Below are 25,192 nucleotides of genomic sequence, written 5' to 3' on the forward strand. Positions count from 1 at the left end.
GAAATACAAGACATTATGACTTCAGGCAATGTGCCGTTCCCTCCCTGTCCTGCTCCCAATAGCAACCAAGGATGGAGAGAGAGAGAGAAGTTGCATGATATCATCATTCCACACATTTCCATTACTCTATTTCACAGAAGAGAGGAAGAAGAATTCAGCACAGGGTTAAAATGTTCAGGAGCAGTCCCATGTTATTCTCAATATCTAACTCTAGTCAAGAATCCTATGGCAAAAAGGAAGATTCACTGACAAGTTATTAAGAAACCACTTTCACACTAAACTATACTCTTCCTCTAAAAAGGAAATCATTAAATAGTTAGAGCCTTTCTACTGATTTCAAGGAGCAATTAATCAGTCCCAAGATCAAAGAGAAACAGTGTTCTCCACAATTATGGGAAAATGTGGGATTAAATGAGCAAAGTATCTGGGCACAGTGGAAAATGCAACTGGCACACACAAAAGCACACATGTGCAAAGGTTTCCTGTCCCAGCAATTCTTAAATGTGTGTAAGGAGTCGTACATTATTCTTTTTTCTTTTTTTTAAACAGTACACCCACTACTTGACAGATTATACTTCCAATGCACTACATCCTCTTGTGGTAACTCATCTCTCCCGCCTCCAGGATTAGACAATGCCATTAAACTGGGGCAAGGACCTTCTCTTTGTCCTGCTGAGTGCTTGCCTCCTTTTTCCAAGCCTTGTGAAGATGTGATGAGTTAATACTTTGCTTCTGTTCCCCAAACACAAGCACAGCCTGGGCCCTCCAGCAGTCACAGAACTACTTCTATGTAAGAGATCCATCCACCCACTTTAATTTTTTTTTTTTTTAAAGGAGCCATAAACAACCAAGGGGTGAGGGGATTCACCCTCCCAAAGCATAAGATCAAACGGTCTTGCTTGATGGGAGGCTCTGCCCACAGAAGCATGATAGGGAGCATAGGCCTCTTTCACCTGTTTTCTATTTTGGCCTAACACACTTGAATGCCCCCAAAGAGAAAAGGCTCAGGCTCTTGTCCCATCAGTAAGCCCCCTCCTCCTCTTTTTGTACTCAGCTCTCCATTATTCCCATACTACTAGGTGAAGTGATGCATTTGAGAGGTCAATTTACTCTGGCAGGGGGTGGGTAGCCATGAATCTCTATTCTTCTGTGTTCAAAACTCCAAAGGGGGGGGCCACTGAAAACTTCTTGTGTGCACCAGTTCTACCAGGCACTCTACTAGAGAGTAAATAAGATCGAACTTTTAATCTACCCATACTGAAAGAACTGCTGTGGTAATCAGCAATTATGTTCCAGGTTGGTGAGTTTTTCCCCCCCTCCAAAAGTCCAGCTGATATGTGCTTTCAAATCTCCAAACTGATTAGTTTCCAAAGTCATAGTTTAGATTTCCCAATCAGAAGTTCTGCATCATGCTAAATAAGTTGACAATTGGAAAAAAAAATTAGTATCCCTGGGTATTTTGGATCACTTCATTCATTGCTTTTTGTCTGTGTGTTTGTTTTTAAGCCGTACCCCTAAGATCAGAGTTTCCCTGTTACTTGTTGAGACTGGGACTAGAAATTCTCTTAAAGTTGGAGGCACATGTCACACTTACACTTAAAACAGATCAGTTCCTAGAATAATAGACATCTATCCCTCAGTTACAAGGAGGATGCATAAGTTAAAGGCTACCTCCTGGAATTCTGCCCTCCCTTTTGCCCATTCATCCAGAGCTCAGGAATCACACTGTGCTCCCCAGATAATGGCAGTGCTTCCCCCAACTGTGGATTCCCCCACACACGTCAGCTGCAGCAGGGAAACCTGAAACATCCTTTCTCCCTCTCTTAGGATGATGTTGCTTGTATGTTAGAAAAGAGAAGGGGATGTTGACGCTATATGGGGCCTCCCCGCTCCAAAAGTCATAGGGGCATGGATGCATTCAATTTATTTCAGCATAAGCTTTAGTGTCCATTTCGTCAGAAAGTGCTGAAAGATTCTGTTGTTTCAGCTACATCAGGCTAACACAATGATCCTTCTAGAAGTCAATTTTTAAAAGCACAGTTCCACTCTTCTGGCAACACACTGATTTATTTAATCATTGCATTTCTAATCTTTTTCCAGCAGAGCACAAGGCAGGATACAAGAGTTCCTAGGCAGTCTCCCATTCAAGCACTGATCAGACCGACTTGCTCAGCTTAAGCAAGCCAGTTGCCTCATATGCCTTTCAGTCTCAGCCCCCCTTTCCGCCACATCTGCAATATGGGGACAATAATACTGACATACCTTTACAAGGTTGATGTAAGGGTTAGAAGGTCATGCATGTGAAGCTCTCTGAACCCTCTAAAACAGGGTTTCTCAAACTATGGTTCACAACCCACTTGGTGGGTCGCAATCTGATTGTTGGTGGGTCCTGAAGCTGAAACTGGCAAGCTGATAACAGAAAAGGAAAATTCATAGAACCCTATGGAAAGTGAAAATGAGCAACATCGCATATTTTCTTGCAAGAAGGTGATCCTGCCTTGGTCTATTGTGAAGGGCAGGCTGAGAGGAATCCAGTGCCACCAGAATGGCCCCAAAAACTGCCTGAGAAAGAAGTCCCTCCCTCCAAGCCGACAAATGTATTGAGCCTGATGGAAAGCAAAACTAAGCTGCACAGTCAAGTTTTCTTGCAAGTAAACAACCGTGCCTTGGCTTGTGTTGAAGGTCAGGCAAAGAGGAATGCAAGCCCATCAGAATGGTCCTGATTTGATGATAAAAACAGAGGCTTCAGCTGGTAAGGTGTAACTTTTTTCAGTCTTTCAAATAGGTGGTTTGCCATTTTTAAAAGTGGGTTCCAGTGGTTTGGGAACCATTGCTTTATTTGGAAAGGATTGCTGTCTTTTCCAGACTGCCCTCCCCTCCCCAGTGGAGCTTCAGTCCCTCTCCTCATCACCTTGGCTCAGTGTTTCTCAAACTGGGGTCAGGACCCACTAGGTGGGTTGCGAGCCAATTGCCAGTTGGTTCCCATCCATTTCAATATTTTATTTTTAATATATTAGACCTGATGCTACCATGGTATGTGACTGCATTTGGGGAAATGTTACAGACCTATACTTTGAACAAGCTACTATGTATATTCTTTTAACAATGATAGTAAATGGACATATTCCTGGGTAAGTGTGAGTAGTATTGTAACCTAGGATTGTTAAAAAATTTTCTGCTTGATGACATCACTTCCAGTGAGTCCTGACATATTCTCTTTCTAAAAAGTGGGTCCTGGTGCTAAATGGGTGAGAACCACTGCTCTGGAGTTTTAACTGTGTTAAGAGGGAAGCTTTGATTCTCAATCTAGCCCAAACATGTTAGATTTAAAATTGATTCCATCCCAAATCACACTGAACTGGTTTAAATATACAAGCATGGCATTGGGTAAGGTTGAAAATCTTACTGATTTCCTTTGGGGGGAGGATTTGAAGTTATTGCAGTCAGCTTACAGAGAATTCATTTGGTGGAACAGGAACATTTGTTTTACTTTAATATTTATAATTATTTAAAGTTATTTATTTATAGCTCTCTTACCTAGGGAAAATGGTGCAATTTCAGTGCTTGCCATGGGCAATTTCAGTGTTTGCTGCATTTAGGAAAATATTTCCCACTTGATGATGTAACTCCCAGCCACATATCCTTTCCAGGTTAATGACATCACTTCCAGTGGGTCCCAGACAGATTGTCATTCTGAAGAGTGGGTCCCAGTGCAAAATGTTTGAGAACCACTGCTCTAAAGCAATATATAAATGCTACGTATGAGGAGGAGAGCAATGATTAGGTTAGGATAAACCAGGGTGGGCAAACTTTCAACTTTAGGGATCCTGAACCTTTAACAATTATGTAGGAGAGAGAATTTCAGCAGGTACAGCTTGTCAGTTATGACAAACTGCATCTGTTGAAATTCCCTCTTCTTACAATTGTTAAAGGTCCAGGATCCCTAAAGCTGAAAGTTTGCCCACCCCGGGCTAAACCAAAGCACAGGTTCCACACAATGTTCTACTACCTGTTTGATGTGCATCTGCTTTGCCCATTCATTCAATGCATTTTCCGTGGAATCCTAGTCAGAGGACTTACAGGAAGACTGTGATGAAAATGAAAGTGCAGCTGCTTCTGTCAGGCAGCACTCTCCCTTCTGGTCCAGATATAAGTGAATACATTTTGTATTCCACTTTTTTGTACTACAAAACACTTCACCAATCTTCCTGTAAGGATGCTGTTACTCAAGAACATTTAATTTCCTAGTTGGCAACATGAACTCAGAAAAAAAGGGGAGGTATTTTTGAACCATACAAGAGTTGCAAAACTAGCAACATTAGTTCTTCCCACTGAATCACTCACAGAAAGAAAAGACACAGGAAAGGGCTCTTGAACACCCTTTTCCTAGCATAAACTGAGATCAGGACTCCCCACAATGAAGTTCAACCACTCAGTCAAGTCATAAACAAAGGACTCCTGTTTTCACCCAGCATGACTTACAACAGAGTTTCTGTCAGAGTTCATCCCTTACGCACTTTGCAATTCTATTTTCCAAGGTATCTAGCAGTACAATCGTATGTATGCTTACTTACTTAAAAGTCTCACCGTGTTCAAGGCTGCAATCTTACACATGCTTTCCTGGGAGTAAACTCCACTGCACACAATTGGGGGGGGGGTGACTTCTGAGTAAACATGCATAGGATTGCACTGTAAGACCCTCTACTATTATTCACCAAGGGATATAGCTTTAAGAAAAAATAGTCCTTCCGCATCTCTAATCTTGCATGAAAAAAATGACTTAAGGGGAAAGGGGCGTTCTTGGACTCATGATCTATGCTGGGAAATTGATAGGAAAAGGCTTCTGAGAGAGCAAATTGGGCCCCTGGGCTCCAATTGCCTATCCTTAATTTAATCTTTTACTTCCTTCCCTCTTGCTTGATTTTGCTTTCAAAAGATCTCAGCTGGAGCTTGTTAAGATTTTACTTTTTTCTACAGTTAGAACTAGCAGGTAAGTTTAGTCAGCACTTTTTTTTGGCGTGGTAGGCTCTAGGTTAAGTGGCCTTTGCGTGAACTCTGAAACTTTGAAACCTCAACCAAGTATTAGCCTGCTGAGAGAGGGGGAGAGCTGTCACCACAATTCCACCATTATCATGTGGTTGTTTCTCCAAAACTGCTAAACAAACAGAGAGGGAAAGCAAAGCTGCCAAGTTGTGCCTGACATTGCGTTACATATGAAGAAGACGCACCTTCAGGGCATGCCAATCAAGTCAGGCCAGCAGAAGCTGTAGAATAAGGTGTGAAGGTCATAAGGGGGTAGAAGGGGGGGAAATGACACTGCAAATGGGAGGAGAAATCACATTTCTCAAAAGTTCCTCTGTGTTTAAACATGAAAAACTCCTCTCTCCTGGGAGAGCTGCAAACAGCACAGACAGTAGGGTAGATGAGCATGAGTATCTTTGACACTCAACTTTTTAACTGTAGCGTGTTTAATTTTCTCCTATGGGAAGCAAATCTTCAGAAATGTCATCCTCTCTCAGTAGCAGCCTCAGACAGTACAATCCAGTCAACCAACTCATTCTGCTGCTTGTACAGACCAGGCTTTATTCTATCCTAATCACAATGATGAAAATGACTCAGTGATATGCAAATTGCAGCTGATTTCGAAACAACTGTTTGCAGATTGGTGGCCAGGTGTATTTCTTCCTCAACAGGACACACAGGACTGATTCCCACATGAAAGAACAGTCTTCAGACACTGCCTGAGTCCTTCAATCAGCTTCAGGGGCCTTGATCCTGGACCTACTATATCCACTATTCAGTGGACAGGTACCAGATTATTATTATTATTATTATTATTATTATTATTATTATTATTATTATTATTATTATTATTATGTAAAAAATCTACATACTGAACAAAACAAAAATAAGTTTACAAAGCAGTTTACAAGGTGAAAGACATTTGTAGGGCCTTTTTGGGCCCAACTGCAGAATGCCCATCCTGAAGCAATCAAGCAGATGCCCTCTCTTCTCATCCTCAGATGTGTTGCTAAGGCATTGTTTTAAATTTAAATAAAGATTTGGAATTTTTTTTTCTGTTTTGCCTTCACTGTTTTGTTGCTGTCTAGAGATGTGAAGGCCCAGAAAAAAACCAGAAAAATTCAGAAAAAAACCCAGTTTGGGGGGGTTTTTCCTGAAGCTTTTTTTTTTTTTTTTGCTTCTGAAAAATTGGAAAAGAAGAAAAAATTGATTATGGAATGTTTTATTTTAACATGATGAATAAAATATTTTAAGACAAGGTGTTCAAATATTTTCCAAATCATTTCCAAAAAATATGTATGGTATCAGATGATTCTAATTTCTGTACACTAAGGAAAAGGAAGTCCTGGGTTACAAACTGAACTCTCCAATGCAAGAACAAGATGCATTTCTTCCTTTAGGAGGTGCTGCTGTTGTCAGAAGAAAAGAAAAGGGTTTCAGTTTTATTTTTGTATGTGGGTGGGTATGTTTGGCTCTGTTCTGTCCTCTTCACTAGGCCTCAAAGCACTGGAAGAAAATACAGAGCAACAAAAAGGACCTGAAAATATATACTTAATTTAAAAAGGTAAGAGTTTACATTTATCTGATTCCAGAAAACTGAATCATTTAGCTACATTAGTTTATCTTTATAACCTTTGTGTAAATAATAATTTTATTGCTACTAATCTGGTTCTTTACTTTTCCCACCCACAACCATAGATTAGTGTCTTCTTGCAAACTAGCCATTAAATTATTTTTCTTTCCTACTCCCCTCAGGAAAATGGTGAGACCAACATCTAGCATATGGAGACATTTTCACATTGCAAGTTCTTCTGAGAAGAAAAATGTGATTTGCAAATATTGTCAGATGAAATCTGCATTTCCAAATGCTACCAGGATGACAAAACACATTCTTGTATGTAACAAGTGCCCTGTAGATATTAAAAAATCCTTCATGGATCTAAGTGAAGAGGACCACAATGATGAAAATGCACATAGTTTTTCTCAGCGTTCTCGTTCAAGAAGTTCTCTTTCTACTCCATCTGTAACATCAGCAGCAACACAAAGTGTTGTTGTTCCATCAGCAGCACCTTCAAGTAAACAGATACTGAAGACAGCTGCATCTAAAAATTATTCAATAACTTCATTTGTAGACAAGATGACACCTGAAGATCAGGAAAAAATTGATCAAGCTCTTGCAAGAGCAATATATTCTTCTGGAACACCATTTTCAATAACTGAAAATACGTATTGGCAGGAAGCTTTGAAATTACTAAGCCATCATACCATTTGCCCAGCAGACATTCTTTGAGCAAGCCTCTTTTGGAGTTGGAATATGAATGTGTAATGGAATCTGTGCAAGGAAAAATTAATGAAGCACTGTGTCTTGCACTACTTACAGATAGATGGACAAATGTGAGAGGAGAAAGAATTATAAATTTTGTTATAACACCTCAACCAGTTTTTTTACAAAAGTACTGAAACAGGAGAGAACAGTCATACTGCAGAGTATATCAGCTGTAAAATATGTGAAGTCCTACAGAATATTGGGAGTGGTAAAAGTATTTGCTTTGCTGACTGACAATGCCAGCAATATGAAAGCAGCATGGGAGATCATAATGGATAAGTATCCATATATTACTGCAATAGGATGTGCGTCTCATGGGCTAAACTTGCTTCTTAATGATATTATGAAACTGGACACCCTTCAAATGATCTATAGATGAGCAAAAGAAGTTATAAAACTTGTAAAAGGTACTCATATTGTAGCTGCAGTTTTCAAGAAGCAGCAAGTAGAAAAAAATGCAAAGAATAAAGCTCTGCAGTAAAACTCAGTGGGCTAGAGTGGTGAACTCCTTTGAAAGTTTACTAAAAACAAAGAAGCTATTCAAGAAACAGTAATAGTTGAAGATCTTAAAGTACCAAGGAGTGTAAGAAACACTGTTCTTGATCAGGATATCTTCTGGGTTCAGCTGCAAAATTCCCTGAAGATTCTAAAGCCAATTGCTGCAGCAATCACGGTGTCTGAATCAGATAGTGCACTTTTGTCAGAAATTCCTTATCTAATGATCAAGATAAAAACAGCAGCAGATTTGGGGTGCCCTTCAGTTTGCCACTGCTGCCTCCCACCAGCCCACTGTGAGCACAAGCCTCACTTATCTATCACCACTTGCATTTAGTGAGAATTGGGTGACAGTGCACTACTCTCACATGAGGGAAAGGCAAAGTCATATACAAAATTGTATGCATACCATCATACTGACAGAGGAAGATGATGATATGCATACAATTCTGTATATGGCTTTGCCTTTATTAGTCATGCCTGAGCATACATAATCTACTATCATTTTATTATCTCACAACTATGTTTTGAGATCTTAACCCTACATCAGGACTACCAGCTATATGAGAGTTCCAGTTACTCTTGCAGATACTGCAACTCTTGTTCTTATAAGCCTATTCCATGTCCTTTAATCATATTATATTTAAACACCATCCTCTCCCACTTGTCGTCTTTTACAAAAACAAACAGAAATGTCACAGTTATAATAAAAATACACTTGAACATGTACAAAATACTATGCTCAACAGCAGACTGAGAACACAGTCCAAATGTGTTTGGGATGTTTCTAAAGCATATTGTAATACTCCTGCACCACCAATACATCTTATGCTGGTACTCTGTACCTGACCATATCTATCACCATTTCAATGGTAAAATGATCATTATTTATCACACACAGATAGTAAGAATGCCATTTGCTGAAGTGTGATTTGTGCAGCTCACTTTGCAGCGGCTATGAAGAACTGCCATTCTGAATAGGAAGTCCCAATGATTCAGACAAATAGGAAGTCCCAATAGGAAGTCAAATAGGAAGTCCCAATAATGTTCTTATTATGTACCAATAAGAACAATTTGTGATTGCACTGCATTTTCAAAAAAAGAGCAAGCAAAACCAGACAAATAAGTAATACACAGGTTTGATCTTAGCACATACCAGCTCCAAAGGCAAAGAAGAAACTTTTGTCAGGATACTCTTCCAGGAGATTTTTCACCCTCTTGCCCATCCGCTCATTCCGCTTGTAGATAAGCTCCTGACGGAAATAATTGTCAATCTCCTGAGCAGTGATGCGTTCATGAGGTGGAAGAGTGGCATTGATGAAATTTGGAACCTAGGCAAGAAATGAAGAGATCATTCAAAGGGCAATATGAAATCAGCTGGAGTATTAAAGCCTAAGCATCTGTTATGAGAAACATACGGTTGCTACTGACCAGGACTGCCTGGTAATGTTCAAACAACCATAACGTGACGTCAGCATATTCAGCTCTTAATCTGCCCGTTTCATTTCCCAGAGTGCCACTTTCAACAGGTAGGGAAACAGTAAATGCAATGTCACACCTTTCTTCAACTCGATTTTACAAGGAAGATATGGATCAGCAGCAGCCCTGCACTGTGTAATGTCTAGTTACTGCCTTAAACCCATTAAACATAATGTAATTTGTTTCCCTGAAGAGAAGGTACCACTGCATAAGCACCAAGCAATACCCTATTGACTGCTGAATCCCTTACTTCACAAGGGAAAGGGATGCAGAGCAGCACCACCTCAGATGATAGAAGGCAGGAGGTTCCTGCGAGAGAAGGCCATAGCTCAGTGGCACAGCACATGCTTTGCTCTCAGAAGGTCCCAGGTTCAATTCCTGGCATCTTCAGATACAGCAGAGAAAGACTCCTGAAAGGGCTGCTCCAGTCAACATTGACAATACGTTGCTAAATGATGCCAGTGATCTTGCCCAGTATGGCAGCTCCCTAAGTAAGGAGCTCCTGAGGTACATTGAGTACAGGCTATGGAGGGCTTGAAAGGCAAATCCCAATACATTATCAGCTCTTTGGTCCAGGGCCCACACTAAGTACTTCCCTAAGTGAACCACAGAGAACAAGACACCGATGCTAGACGCCCTTGTCAGTTGCAATGGCATACAGTTGTAATACACTGCAACTTCCACACTGCAATACAGTCATATATAAACTGCAGAATTTATTTTCCTCAAGCTGACAGGCAACTCAGCCAATCACTGCTTTTTCCAGAGGTTGACAGGTTTGTTCTTTCTGAGAACAGGCATTACTTTCCTAAACAAGGACAGATGGGGCCTACTGGGGGGAGGGGGATTCCACAAAATGAAAAGTTCTGGCATAAAAAAGAAGCAGACTTCAGTCACCAGGTTTGTACCCTGCTCACTGCCTGTGGTTGCCACTGGAGAATCTTCCCCATATCCTTAATTCATACAGCAGGAAGCAATGGTTAAATGCCTTTAGTGTGTGCATCTAAATGCCTTTAGTGTGTGCAAGCATTCCAATGACATGATCATTGGAATGCTTGCATCAGCGGTCCTCAGGGTCAGGTGGTACCAGAATGCAAGTCCTGCATAGGTTTAAATCAAGACATATGCCAAAGGCATTTCAATTTTACTGCATATTGCATGGATGGCCAGCACAGGGAAATGCTTTATAATGCCATTCCAAGGCAGCTCATAAGGTGCAAATCAGACCAAGTTTATCCCATTCACCACTTCACCAAAATTCAATGGCATATTATCTCAAGCAGTCACTTGCTTTCATAAACTGCCTCCTATAGGCAGTTTCATAAACTGCCTCCTAAACTGCCTGACTACTATAACCAACTCAAAGTCAGAATGCAATAAAAATCTATACGGCATTTTGAATTTGATTCATGGGATTTAAATATTGCCAATTCAAGTTTACCAATCCATTTCAACATAACGTTATATTTTTATTCAAACAGAACTCAGAGAAAGCAATATTGACAGACCTAGCTTCTTTGTGGTCAAGGGTAGCACAGAGAATGAGGCAAAGGCAAGTCTGCAGACAAGTGTTGACCTCTTGTTGTTCAGGCTTGTGTGGAACCATAATGTAACATAGTGCTAAGAAAGTGAGCTGCAAATCAGGACTTCTCTGGTTCAACAGAATCACCTCCAAGTGCATTGTTCAAAGGTGTCAAACATGTTATAAGCAAATGTAGTAATACCTCCCATGACGTTGACACCTTTAGCGCTGATTTGCTACAGCACTGTTCATTCTGGGTTGATTGAGGGCCACTGCAGCCAATGATTGCAGTGCATTCTGGATAAGGCAAGGTCAATCAGCTCCTATTTCCTCCAATGGCATCTCCTATTGTGCTGTTTCAGATAGTGCTTGGGTCTCCAGGAACAGATCCACAGCATTAACAAAGGTATTACTGTACTGTAAACTTTTCATCTTGCTGCCTAACCTTCACAACCAATGCATCATGAAAGAGCAAGAAGTGGAAACGTGGATCAGAATATAAAAAGTAAAGCAGTGATGCTTTCTTAAATGAAAATGTGTGCCCTTAAAAGACTGTGTCTTTAGGAACACTAGCTGGCTAGCAGGAGAAGCTGGGTGAGCACATGTGTGTGCTGAGGTGCAAGGAGCTGAGGCAGGCAAGACTCACTTGAGAAGTATCATGATTGAAGATGATGGAATTGAGGTCTCCACAGTTGTAATGCTTGATAAGGTCCTCTGTTGTATAAGGGATCTGGAGGCTGCCTGCGCGGAGGTTCTCCTGTTGCAAAAGAGTCTGATTCAGAGCAAAGATCACCTAGGTGGGGGGGAAGAGGAGGAAAAGGCATAGTTCCTCATAAGTCCTTACTTAACTCATTTGCTAAAGTAAAATGCATAGGAACAAAAATGTTGACTTCACCCCACAGAGTTGACAACCCAGACTTATATTTATAAGAAGAGACAATGCGTACAAAATATGATAAGAACATCAGCTTAACGTTGAGATGTCTCACAATGACCTGCCTGGCCTATTTATTGGTGTACTGGATGACAGACTGGCTTTCTTCGGAGGTTGGAGGGTAAAACCACACACACAGGAGGACTGTTACAGCCAGACTACATGTTACATGCAGCTGAGTGTAAACTTGCCCCTGTCATTTTCTGGACAAAAAGTAGCCAAATTATTTATCATCCATTTCCCTCTAGCTATTTTATTTTACATTCAAACTCAAACCTCACCCCAGCTGCTCCCCCACCACCACAGATATTTTGAGCTATATTACTTCCCTGCAGCAGCAGCTCAGAGGACTATTTTGAGCAGAACAATTGTCTGAGGGGAAAGGGTTAATCAGCCCTTCTCCTCTGCCAGTGTTTCGAACTCAGGAGATTTTAAAAAGAGAGAGCGAGAGAGCAGGGGTCAGGGGAATTTTGACTCTTTGCAGATTTCACTATCTTTCAAGGTTTAAATAGTAACTAGTGCTAATAGAGTCAACAAGGTGGTCTATTGATAGCCATTCTACTAGAGACAGAATTACACCAGTATGCTGGTTTGAGCTGTTTTGTGTTGCAAAAGGGGATGTGGAGTACTTTCCCCTGAAGAAGACAACGGATGGACACTTCAAACACACTAGGAAATCTGCTATTTGTGAATAACTCTTCTTGTACCTATGGGCTTTTCCTTTTCTCCATTCATGTACTGCACAGTGCAACTCTTCTCCTGCATTGCTCTGGAGGAACTTGCTTAGAAGGTACCATCTCTCGATACTAATAGCAATAAATGCAGATGAAGCTCTGTCTCAGAACACTCCACAGGAGGCCACTGCAACCTGCGACGGCATCTACATGAGGTACCACACTGCTTATCAAGGAGGTGAATGGTGCTGAAGTTAAGAAGCTGATATTCATGGACACTCTGTCAACAGTGGTGCCTTTATGGCAGATGGATCATTTGAAGCTAATAGCCGTTATAAATGGAAGCCTTTTTTGCAGCAGCAGCAGCAGCCAAACTAAAAAGCTTCCCAATATGGTTATCACATTGGGCGATTGCGGTACCAGGTGCAGCTTCAGAGTGCCCTTTGTGAAACGTTTATCTCTGGTACACAGTTAAGTGACCTACAGTCCTAGGCTTTCACAAGGGGGAAAAAATTCCTGAGCTTGTAAGTGTCAAAATGTGTTTCCTTTGTGGCAAAGCTTTCTTTCAGAGGTGGTGTGAGAGAGCACACAAGGAAAAGATAAAATGCAAGCTTATAGAGAAGAATGCCCCCAAAATAAATGCAATGTGGCAATTTCCTTTCCAACATTTGTTTCCAAAGAAAACACCAATGTTTTCAGAGTGCTTTGAGTCACTACATCAATCTCACAAGGAAGGTCAGTATTACCCCTTATTGCCAATGGAAGGGCTGAGAGTAAGAAGAAATATCTAAGGTCACCTAGTAAAGCAGGCGATGAGATTTGAACTAGGATTCTCTAGGGTCACAGTTCAGTCACTTCAGTATGCTTTCATTTGAACTAGAGATGATACTATTTTAACGTACCATTTAGACTGTGTGAGAGGGTGTGCTAGCCTCATCCTAAAGTTGTATGAGGGGAAGGCAAAGACAATCTAGGGGAGGGAGAAGGACACACTTGTGCACTTTCTTAAATCATGGGATGGGGGCCATATTGTCTGAACCAGCCCACTGTTACTACTATCTTAAAAGTTTCTCAAATGATTCAAGAAGGGTACTAAGCCCGCAATGCAGCTCATTGCAGTCCAAGCTGGTCTTAGGGCAATTTGACTAATTTGGCTATATTGGACCCTGTGCCTGGAGGTGCTCTGCACTGGGGCAACAAGCAGAGCACCTGCAGTCACTGCCAGCACTTCACTCCGAAGCTGGCGCTCCAGCAAGGAATCTTCCAGGCTGAGGCATTGCAAGGAGAGCGCAGCAAGTGGAGCACTGATCATGGACAGCACTCCCTCCCGCTCCCTGGGTCTGATTGCCTTGAAATTGCCCTCCTCCTGGAAGCAGTTGGCAGTGATGGCACTGCTGGGTGCCTCACCACTGCTGCTCATCCTGGTGAATGGGGGGGCCCCTGCAAAAGTGTTTTGCAGTGGTCCCCTCCAGCTCTTAAGGCCGGCCATGATTGCCGTTGCTTCCATATTGTCTTGAGACATCAGAGGTTTCTGAAATCTGGACAATTATACCCCTTACTCCAAACTGGCCCCAAACTGTAGTCTTCTCAACTACAAGGAGATGTCATTTATTTTATTTTCCACTTGGGGTACAACTAGCAAATGTGTCCATGCTAGGAGGGAGAGACCAAAGAATTTTATTATATGCTATTATATGCCTCGCATGCTACCACCACCACTGCCCACTGCCACTGCCCCATGGTTGGATCTCCTAACAAAGATGCAGCGCTAGAAGAAGCAATTTTATAAGACATTAAAAACATACAAGGCAGAGTGGACAATTTCCATATTTGGGGATCACCTACCTATTAGAACAAATTCTGCAGGCAGTAGCCAGTAAGGCAGAACTGCTACTTATTAGCAGAAAAGCAGAAGGAAATTGGCAGAATAAGAGGAAGTCAGCTGGAAAAGTGCACTGGTTAAGCAGTGGGGCATACTCTGGTTGATGAGTTGTTGTTTTTTTTGCACCCCCTAACAAACAGCACTGAATGCAGATTTCTGCTCCCTTGCATTGTGCTGTATTTTGTTATTCCAAAACCTTCCTCAGACTGGCTTGCAGGAAGTCGGGCCAAGTTTGTTGCCCTTTCAAAAATATTTCTCATCCCCCCACAACCCGCACCAGGACGCCATCCCTACTAAAATGCATTCACACCAACATCAAAGCAACTTCTGAAAGGATGTACTGGGAGAACAAAAGTAACAACTTTATTGGAAAACTCCCCCACCCCGCAAAATACACTCAGCCTCCTAACTCCACATTTCCACTGCCAGCTCCGCCCTGTCCTACACACACACAATTTTGGGAAATGTGGAAAAAATTGATTAAGCTCTGTAGTCAACATACTGCTTCAGGCTTCATTCTCCTGGCTGCAATTTCTTCAGCTGTCAGGGTAGGGGTGGCATGGGGGGGGCAGAACGACACTTGTCCCTTTTACCAGTATTGTTGGAGCAGGCTGCTAGGCTAAGGGGGTGGGGCAGAGGGGGGGTTAGAGCCCGGCAGATGCCTTTTTTGTCAAAGACAAAAGACCCCCAGCCATCCTCTCCACTTTTCATCACTTTCATCCAGGCTGGATCAAAGCAGTGCTCTGCATATGAAAGGGACCTAGCATTATGCGCCTCAAATTAGCCTATCGCCACCCCGCTAGCCTCCAAGGCCTCTCAACAAAAGCTCCCACATCTGTTCGATCCATTTGCTTCGTCTTCTGTGTGCCTGTGTGAGAGTGTGCATGTTTCTCCTCAGCTCTCGGTCTGGAGAGCTATTCAGTGCCTTGAATCATCGTTTAGGGAGAACATCTTCCTTCCCATCTTCCCCCTCCAGAGGACTACTTGGTTGACAATTAGTTCCTCATTGTCTCCAGGATGGCTTGCCATCCTCACTCCAGCTACCCGTGCTGCTGCCGCTGCCACAACTGAACCATTCCTTCCACTCCCCCTTCTCTTCACCTGAAGCAGGAGACCCTTGGCTCTCTGTGCTGCCAGTGGAGACTGCTGCCCTGAATCAAAGCGATCCTTGAATCAAAGGCAGCGTGGCTATGAAAGTCAATAATCCGCTTTTGTCATGGTAATGGTCCATGCTGAGCACCGAGAAGAAAAGCGGGACTCTTCGCTTAGGTGCTGTGCACTTCCTTAGATGTGCAACGCCTGCCTCTCAGCTGCTTCTGAAATCCTCCTGAAAGTCTATAACCTGAACTTTCTTCACTATTGAAAAAGATCCCCTGAAGAACTATCCCATCTACAGACCTAGGAAAGGGGCTGGGCAAGATTTTGGAACCAATTGTATTTTCCAAAACAAACACCAGTGTGACACCACTGCAGAATTTCTAAAGTTAATTTCTAACTATGTTTTTATTCCTTTTCATTTAATTAGTTACAGTTATCCATTTATAATGAATTTTTCTATCTCGGTGAAACGCAGGGCAGCACACATGGGGTTCCCAGACAGTTTCCCATCCAGGCTTTGGCCAGACACAGACTTGCTTAGCTTCAACAAGGGATGTTGCCACACTGGCACCACCATTTCCCACAGAAATTGTTAAAGGAGCCCCAGTTTCTTTCTCAAGGTGGACTATGGGTAACTTCACATTTTAAATGGAAAACATGATTGCCACAGATTCACCGGCATATTCTGCACCAGCTATATAAGTTTAAATGACAAACACACATTCCCAACACCTGTGTATTACGTGTATGTCTAGGGAGGCCCAGTTGGACTACATCTCCCAGGGTACATAACCATTTAAGGATACATGACTGTCATTCACTTTTTGCCATAAAAAAAACACTCACTAACACTAATGCATTCATACCAAATATTATGGTAATGTAAAATTCAGAGCCACTCTCACTCAGACCATATTGTATAAAGGTCAAGATAACATAAAAAACATAGTCCCACAAGCCAATCTCTAGACTGAAGTTGCATCAAAAGTATCAAGTGCAAACACACAACAAAAACCCATAGTTCTGCACTTAAATGGTTATTAATGCTAATTGACAGGAAAGCAAGAATCTCTTGATTTAATTTAGACATCAAATAAAGCAAGCCTGGAAACTGCATTCCAGAAAAAATAAATGCAGCTACTTTAATGCACAGATAAGAGTAAACACTTCCCCTACTCTTTATTTTCTTTTCAGATTAGAAACCTTTACTGGCATCACAGACAACAAATAAAACAAGCAAAAAAGAAACAGCCAATAAAATAGCCTAAAATATCACACATCTTTTAAATCACCTTTGGCCCAGAAACCGAGATCCAAGGCAACTTATTAAATTTTATATTTACTGGAATTTTAACACAAAAAAGTAAAACTAATCAATACACCACTCACACAAACAGCATAAAATAAGATTCCTATTGAAGAGGTCTGCTAAACTTTCACTGCTGACCGGAAAAGGAGCTTTGCAAAATGCAAAGGCTTTTGCTTATCCGGGGGTGGGGGAGTATTTTCATGCTTTCCTAAGACTTCTTTCAGACTCCTAAGACTGTTCTAGATATGAAGTTCTGCATTATTTGAACAGACTTTGCGTTCTTAAAAATCTCTGTTCACAGGGGCTGCTGCTTGTTCTGGGAGACTGATGTCCTACTACAGTTGGGCGTCACTTAGTGACAGGGATGCTGACTGGCATCATCATCATCAAGCGAGACTTGACGCTAAACAAAGCCTCCAAAGACAAGGGGAGGCTGCACTGCCCTCACCTCTGGAGGCTTTTCTGAGCCTCCAGAGGCATCCGGGAAACCAGAAGTCACATCTCTAGCACGATCCGGGCATTCTGAGCCTCCGCAAGGTTCAGAAAAGCTTCCGGAGGCAAGGGTAGCAGAGCTTCCCTCAACTTCAGAGGCTTGGGGCGTGTGCAGGGAACAGTGGTGATGTTTCCATATTATTAATTTCCATATTATTAACGACAGCACTGGGTGGAAACTAAGAATGGAGCAAACCTTCCTTCCTATAAGAAAAAGGGGGCAATGTAACAGGTGGCAGTGAGTTCCCTTCCAAGCAAAGGAATCCTCACAAGTCTTCTCCCTGCCAACAAATGACACATGAAGTGTTGTTTCCTGCCGGGGATCTTGGAGGAAACAGCACTCTGTGTTCACTTTCAGCCAAGGAGAGGTCTTTCCAGAGCCTCTCCTACCTGGAAGGGAGTCTTTCACTGCGTATTACCAGGAATGGGTCGGGTCTCGGACTCGAGTCAAGAAAACACGTTTTTCACGACTCGTATGGAGTTGAGTCACACATGTCAAAATCTTGTGCACCGACTTGGGACTCGGAGTTTTTACCCTAAGAATGAAAAGAACTGAATAGACTCAACAAGACAAGATTTGCTTTTGTATATGCTTGCAACACTGTTTTGTGTGTGTGCTTCTCCCATCATCACCACTTCCACAACTCAACTTTATTCTCAAAAAAAGTCTTGGTCTCTACTCAAAATGATTTGAAAGATGGCTCTGGATGAGTTGCGATAGCTGCCCCTGGAGTCGGGGTGGTGGTGGTGACTTGCAACTCAGCACCGTGGCTCCGGTACATCCCTTGGCTTGGGAAGGGAGCACACATGCAAACTGGAAGTAGCAGAGAAACCTTTCTACTGTTCATGGCAAACGCTTGAAAAAAAAACTTCATCACTTAAAAAACCTAATTAAATTATATCGGTTATTTGGATTAACTAAAATACAGTAGTTATATGGGTTCACACACCTCTAGTGGAAATCACAACAGGAGATGATGAGAATATTCTGAACCTCTCCCTGCTCAAATGAGCATTGGTAGAAGCACTGTAAAAAGTGTCGTTAATTAGAGTACACTAGTGCTCTAGACCAGTGGTGCTCAAAACATCGCTCGCGATCTACCGGTCGATCCCGAGGCAAAATGAGTCAATCGCAGAGCCCTTAGTCTAGTCACTAGACTAAGGGCTCCGTGATCGACTCATTTTGCCTCGTGTTGAGTCACTAGACTCTAGTGACTAGACTAGAGTCTAGTCTATAGAGTCTATAGACTAGGGGTTCCTGGAGACTAGCGCTGCTGCCCTCCTGCCCCTGCTGGGAGGGGGGCGAGAGGAGGATGGCAGGCTGCGCCACCCGTGAGGAGGCGCTGCCCGGACCCTCACGCCGGAACATGCAGCGCGCCTCGCAGAGCTCGTGAGCTCGCCTGGCTCGGCCTGCGCTCCGCTCCTCGCCTCCTTCCCCTCGTTGAGAGGCGCACTGAGGATATGGAGGGAGTTGCGCGTTGCTCCGCGGGGGGAGAGCCGTCGCTGCTCACCATCAAGCACGAGCTCAGGAACGGTGAGCGTGTCAGCGCCTGAGGGGTCGCCTGTGTCTGTCGGGGGCTGAGGAGAGCAGCGAAGAGGAAGGAAGGCGGGAGGAACGCACGCGTGGTGGGGGCGAGGAGAAGAGCGCGCTCGAGGATGGGGCAGTGCACGAGGAGTCCCCTGAGAGGGTGGCGGGGAGGTTGGAGCAGGCAGGGAGATGGGGGGCAGAGAGAGAGTGCAAGAGTCCCCCTGGAGGAGCTGAGGCTGCGGTCCTGTCCACGCTTACCTGGGAGTGAGCTCCAGTGACTCTAATGGGACTTTTCTGAGTAAACCTGCATAGGATGGGGCTCTGAGGCTGCAGTCCTATCCACACTTGCCTGGGAGTAAGCCCTAGTGACTATAAAGGGACTTACTTCTGAGTAGACAGGCTTAGGATGGGGCTCTGAGGCTGCAGTCCTATCCACTTGCCTGGGAGTAAGCTCCAGTGGCTATACTGACTTCTGAGTAGACAGGCATAGGATGTGGGGCTCCGAGGCTGCAGTCCTGTCCACACCTGTCAGGGAGTAAGCTCCATTGACTATTATGGGACCTTAGTAGACAGGCATCGGACCGGACTCTGAAGCAACATTGGTGCCTGTGAGGAACCTTGGGGCATCTCTTAAAGGGAGGGAGATGACCATTGGGTGGGGCAGATGGAATGAGAAGTCATCTGGGCAACATGTAGACATTGTTGACAGAGGAATGGGTGGCCTCCAAGGCAGAGAGCAGACAGCCCAATCTTATCCACACTTTCCTGGGAGTAAGCCCCATTGACATTAATGGGACTTCTGAGTAGACATGAACTGTAAATTGACAGAACTGGAGGAGATGAGAAAGGTAAATGGGGCAGAAGCAGGTGGGAAATTCTGTTATGGCAAATGTTATTATTGTAAAAAAAAAACTCTGGTAGATCTCCGGGCCTTGCTGGGTTTCAAAGTAGCTCTCGAGCCAAAAAAGTTTCAAAAGCTCTCGAGCCTGCTCTAGACCACCACTCTCTAGTCCTTTCTTCCAAACATCTTACACTCTGTTCCCCTCTTCCTTTTTTAAATCCAGAGAGTCCACAAGAAGCAGCAGCTCTCAATGTCTGCTGGTATCCCACCAGGTAAGGGGGGCGGTGGTATCATTTGGCACCAATTCTCAGAAGCCGGAATATTTTGGACCACCACTCCTGCCAGGAAGGAACTAAACATTGCCAAAATCACAAGATTACCTCCAAAGCAAAGAATCTCTCAACTATCATGTGCATGTAGTTATGAAATGTGTGATGTGATGTCATCATATCATGCACTTTTCTGTCCCCTAGTGGCTGCTGTAGAGGATAGGGATATAGAAATACACCACACAGTGACATCACACAAGGTTTCTCACGACAAGAAAGAAGATGGGGTACTGGACCTAGGGCTCTAGTTTTGTTTTGGCAATCATTAGCTGTGCCCTCAGAAGAACATCCACTAAACATACTAAGTTTGACATACTAATTGTTATGTCAATTGGTATGTCCACTGGTAGATGCCATCCCAAGCCAAACCTATTCCTGTTAATAACATGCCACGTGCATCCTTGCTGCAACATAAAAGTGAAAGCCCTGGGTCATCATTACAACAAGTGTGAGTTGCGTTTATGTAGTGAGGATTTATATTGCAAAGATGTTGCTTTTTCTGTGGAGTCCTCTGATTGGAGATCTGGCCATTTACCATATGAGGAGGTGGGCTACTTTTGCCCTCCACTGCAACACTGTCCCCAAGTGCAGCACTTTACTTTTCATGACAGGAATGAATGGCAGCCATTTAATTTATGTAGGACAAAGTCAGAGGGTGCATTTGGGAGCACTGGAACCTATGGCTCCAGTACCTTGGTGAGAGGCAAGTTTTGCTCTCTTTCAGCATCCCAAGCTGAAAGTTCTTCACTTTTACCTATAGAAATCAATGTGTGCAATTGGCATGGCCCTACTCTGGGTTTTATTCTTGCTTATGCTAGAGTGCAACAGAATCTTCAGAACTGGCTCTATGCACAAGTCGGACTTGAACAGTATCCCAAGTCTCAACTTTATCCTGTGAAATATTACTAAAATTAGTTCTCTCCAATTCTCTGGCATCTCACCTGGTCTCCATGAGGTTGCAAAACTGATGGCCAGTAGTTCCGCTGTATCCTGTGCTAGTTCCTTTAGGAGCCTTGTGGGGAGAGTCATCTGGTCCTGCCGATTTAGAAATATTTAATTTTACTAAGTATTCATGTACCTTCTTGGCCTCAAGAGGCTGGTCAAGACTAACCAACATTATGTGATTAGTTAGTTCTCAATTCTTTGACCACATTCTTGCAGGAACCTATGTGAAAGTTTGCAAAATTGAACGCAAAGAACCATACCAGAACTAGCCATGAAGTTCTTGTGACAGTTCTATGTGATAGGAAGTTCCCATTTGCTAAATACACAGTGTGTCCAAATTTTTCCAAACAGGACCACAACACATTATACAATGCTAGGGAGATATCCTGAGAACAGGAATAAATCCAAACAGACATATTTGGGACGAGGGATTATGTCACTGCTTATGAATCTACACTATACTTTTACACTGAAGCGGAAAACTGGTTCAAATACTATGGGTTCCCCTGGAAATTGTAACTGTGTTTGGGTCTTAGAAATTCTATCTATTTTTCCTCAGAGTTTCATAGAATTACACTTCCCAGAGTTCCTCCACTGAGAACTGTAGAGGTCAAAGGGCCCAATCCTGCATGCCGGCTCACTGCCAGTGTATATTGTTGCAAATGTGCCGTAAGGCGGTGCTGGGCTAGCACCAGGGAGGTGGCTGATGCTCCACCACTCCTCGGTGGCCCAAACTGACGGGTGGCAAAGAAACGGGCAGAGGAGTTTTGGGGCGGGCAGAGGGCAGGGAGGAGGTGTGGCGGGGGAGGCAGCAGGGTGGGTGGGCCCCCGTGACCTGAGACAGAGTTCTCCAATTCTGCCACAGCTCCAGAGCAGCCATAGAATCGAGTAGCCCCACTGTGGGGCAACTTCCTTTACTCAGGGGAAGGAGGCGAACGTCCCCTTATTCCAAGGCGGCGGCAGCTGCCCCAGGGCATGTTGGATGCTGTGGTAGCTGTTTTCACTGCTGTGGCAGCCCCACACTCCAGGTGGTTTAGGATTGGGCTGTAAAACTGATTTAGATTTATTGGGCAGATTTCCTGCTGAAGGTGCAAAATATTAAAGATGACCCTCAAAAACACTGTGATCCATTTGTATTACTTTATTCCAATTTACTGTTGATCTCCACAAAACCTTTTGTGTAGTACTCACATATCATAAGCAGTATTTGCTCAGAGGAGAAAAAAAAATACCACTGTTGTAATCTTACTGGTATATCAAGACGTAATCTTGAAAAACAGCCGAGATATTCAGGATCTGGTGAAGTCAATGTTGTCATTTATCTCAAAAAAAAAGACCACAGCATAATTCTCTTCAGATACCTCTGCTGCTTTTTCAGGGCAAAATTTTTGTTTTTAAACAACAAAAGGGTTAGCTGCTGAAAATGGTAATCATGTTGAGTTTTCTCCTTTCCTCCATAAGGCCAAGTACAACCTACACCACACCTTGACATTATGATGTCCATTTACCAACCTCCACTCCATAGCACAGGGTTGCCACTGAAGAGACACACTCTGTGACAAGACAGAGTGTAAGTTGAACTACGCACTGGCAAAGGAGTGGGGATTCTATATGGGGCTGCCATTTTGAGTGACAACCTTTGTCTATCGTAACATGTAGTTCCACTATTAGGTTGTGAGGGGACAGAAAGTCTTGCTGTTCCACAGAAGGCCCTATGGAACAGAAATCTCCTACAAACTTTCAGTTCTTTGGAATGCGCACATGTCCTTGAGTGAAGCCTGAATTACAGAAGTAGAGCCTGGGGCAGCTTTTAAAGTTACTCTGCCTGGTAAATAGCAGACATTGTGACAAGGCTGTTAGAATGTCCTCTGCCTCAGCCATGGCACCTGCAGGCACTTAACATCCCCTCAGTCTGGAGAGACTCTGCTCACAATAACTACAAATAAATTCAGCATTAGCAGTTGCTAGGAAAAAATAATAATAACCTTGACTTAATCACATCCTCATTTAAAATGGAGCAGAAAAGTAGCATTAGCACCAAGCTCACTTCAAAGTATTCACCAGCAAATCAGCTGAAGCTTCGGCATCTCTCTTGCTCTATACCAGGGGTGCCCAAACCCTGGCCCAGAGGCCACTTGCGGCCCTCGGGGGCTCCCGATCAGGCCCGCGGGGAGCCCCCAGTCTCCAATGAGCCTCTGGCCCTCCAGAGACTTGCTGGAGCCCGTGCTGGCCCAACGCAACTGCTTTCAGCATGAGGACGACTGTTCGACCTTCCACCTGAGCTGTGGGTTGAGGGCTCCCTCCGCTACTTGCTGTTTCACATCTGTGATGCAGCAGTGGCAGCAAAGGAAAGGCTGGCCTTGCTTAGTGCAAGGTCTTTTATCGGCCTTGAACTATTGCAAGGCCTTCATTCATTCATATAGGTTCCATCTCTAATACATTCATTTAGGTAAATTTTTTCAAATTTGAAATGTAAATCAATTATTTTTTTCCTGGCCCCCGACACAGTGTCAGAGAGATGATGTGCCCTCCTGCCAAAATGTTTGGACACCCCTGCTCTATACTGATGTAAACATCAACTTTTCCTAGTAACCTTCTTATAAGCAACCTTCTAGTGTCAATCATTGCTCCACTTTCCAACACAGTCTGATTCCTGCATCTGCTATTTCTTCCCTTGAAAGAAAAATGGAAAGGAAACTATGAATAGCACTTTACCAAAGAGACTTACTCAAATCACTAACAATCAAAATCAAATACCTATTTCAAGAATAAATGCTTTGGAGAGGGAGAGAAGCAGGGGGAAACCAACTGCATTCATGCTTCTCTTTCAAAACAAGGTTACATAAGTGCTCAAGAAACTGCAGGTAATAATCATAAATAGCTTTTCACAGACATCAATTTACCTGAGAACTAAACATAATGAACCTTCCCCATGAAATCAAATCATTTTTAAAAATGCCAGATTTTAAAACCCCCATTTCTAGCACCATTACTGGTACACCACAGGTCAATTTTTATGCAGGGGGGGGCTAACTGTAGAGTGTGCCCACCCACACAAATAATCTATGGCAGTCGTGGGCCTACATTTCTGGGCCCCGAGGCTTGAACTATTATTATAAGGTCCCTTTTGCAACCAGCAACGAGGCTGACTTATCTTCTTCAATGGGGTTGTTCCAGAACAGCCAACTTAGTGCAAAGATGCAAAGTGCAAAGTTCCACCTTTACACCATCTATGCTACTGACTCTCAAACTTTGGGATTGTTGAAATATATACAACAAAAAAATCAATTTGAGACATGCAACACTATATTATCATTTTTAAAAACTCCCTTCTCCTACAGTAGACCCAAAATTTTCAAGCAATGTGGACTAAAGTTGCTTCTGGGGCCACTCCAGGATTACATCCTTTCTATTTTATATAACATCAGACCCACTAAATAAAATTGTCCTTACATAGGATGCGGAGGAGAAAAAATTTTACACTGGAGATAAAGATCATAGCAATTCCACAGTTTACTCCTATCTTAACCACAGTTACGAGATCAACCAAAATTTACCTCTGCACTGAGACCAGAGGCGGAGGTGGCTTACAACAAGTGAAAGTGATATAAATTCCATTTTTAAAATAAGCCAAGAGTAATACAGTTACAACCAGGGCTGCAGAGAGTTGGCATTGGACCCAGAGCAAGATGTCCAATTGGGCCTCCACTTCCTAAATGCTTTGGATAATAGAAGTGCACTGAAAGTGGATTAAAGCTGTAATGGAAATGCAGCCCTTGATAGGCTGACATTGAGATACTGACATTTATTTTGTAACAAATTTGTTTTGTACTGTATAGTTTGAGTTTGTTTTGTCATGGCCCTGGCTCCCGGAAAACCTGGACCTTGGGAATTCCCCCCGCCCCCAACCTGCAGCACTATTCAGTATCCTTGATTGTGATTGGTTTCTATTCTCTGGAAAAAGTATCATGGAGCATGAACTCTGATGCAGTTTCTCCCTATCTCATTACATTCAAGATATCACACCAAAATACCACACTAAAGTCATTCCATGAGCCCTGGTTTTTTGTCAGCTGAAGTTCATTTACAGAGAAAAATATTTACACTGAATGTCCTTCAGTCTAACATTGGATTGATTTAAAAAACAAACACACACACACATAAATTTTATATTCCAGTTTATCCCTCTCATTGTTAATCTTATCGCCACTGGATTAGATTAGTGATTGTTTTAAAATGTGTAACGTAAATGCCTAATCAGACAAGGGTTTTGTGTTTGTTCAGATTAGCAAGAAAGAGTTCAATCACACTTTGTT

The 25,192-nt window shown here is 43.0% G+C and overlaps 1 protein-coding gene across 5 annotated transcripts in view; it reads right to left on the reverse strand.

The window, feature by feature from the left end:
* Nucleotides 1–25,192, reverse strand: part of TRABD2A (TraB domain containing 2A) — a 77,262-nt gene that overhangs the window by 14,257 nt on the left and 37,813 nt on the right. For 3 of the 5 annotated variants that reach the window (XR_010793842.1, XM_066616716.1, XM_066616715.1), the window contains exons 3-4: nucleotides 11,491–11,637; nucleotides 9,000–9,174 (exon numbers count right to left, since the gene is read on the reverse strand). Coding sequence is in view for 4 of the 5 variants with exons in the window: in XM_066616716.1 (XP_066472813.1) it covers nucleotides 9,000–9,174; nucleotides 11,491–11,637 (322 nt within the window). In the remaining variant the exon portion in view is untranslated. Of the gene's footprint in view, nucleotides 1–8,999; nucleotides 9,175–11,490; nucleotides 11,638–20,872; nucleotides 20,967–25,192 lie in introns of all 5 variants that reach the window. The other 2 variants (XM_066616717.1, XM_066616718.1) reach the window with 2 other exon arrangements.

The sequence above is a fragment of the Tiliqua scincoides genome, chromosome 2 (genome assembly GCF_035046505.1).
Source record: "Tiliqua scincoides isolate rTilSci1 chromosome 2, rTilSci1.hap2, whole genome shotgun sequence".
NCBI lineage: Eukaryota > Metazoa > Chordata > Lepidosauria > Squamata > Scincidae > Tiliqua > Tiliqua scincoides.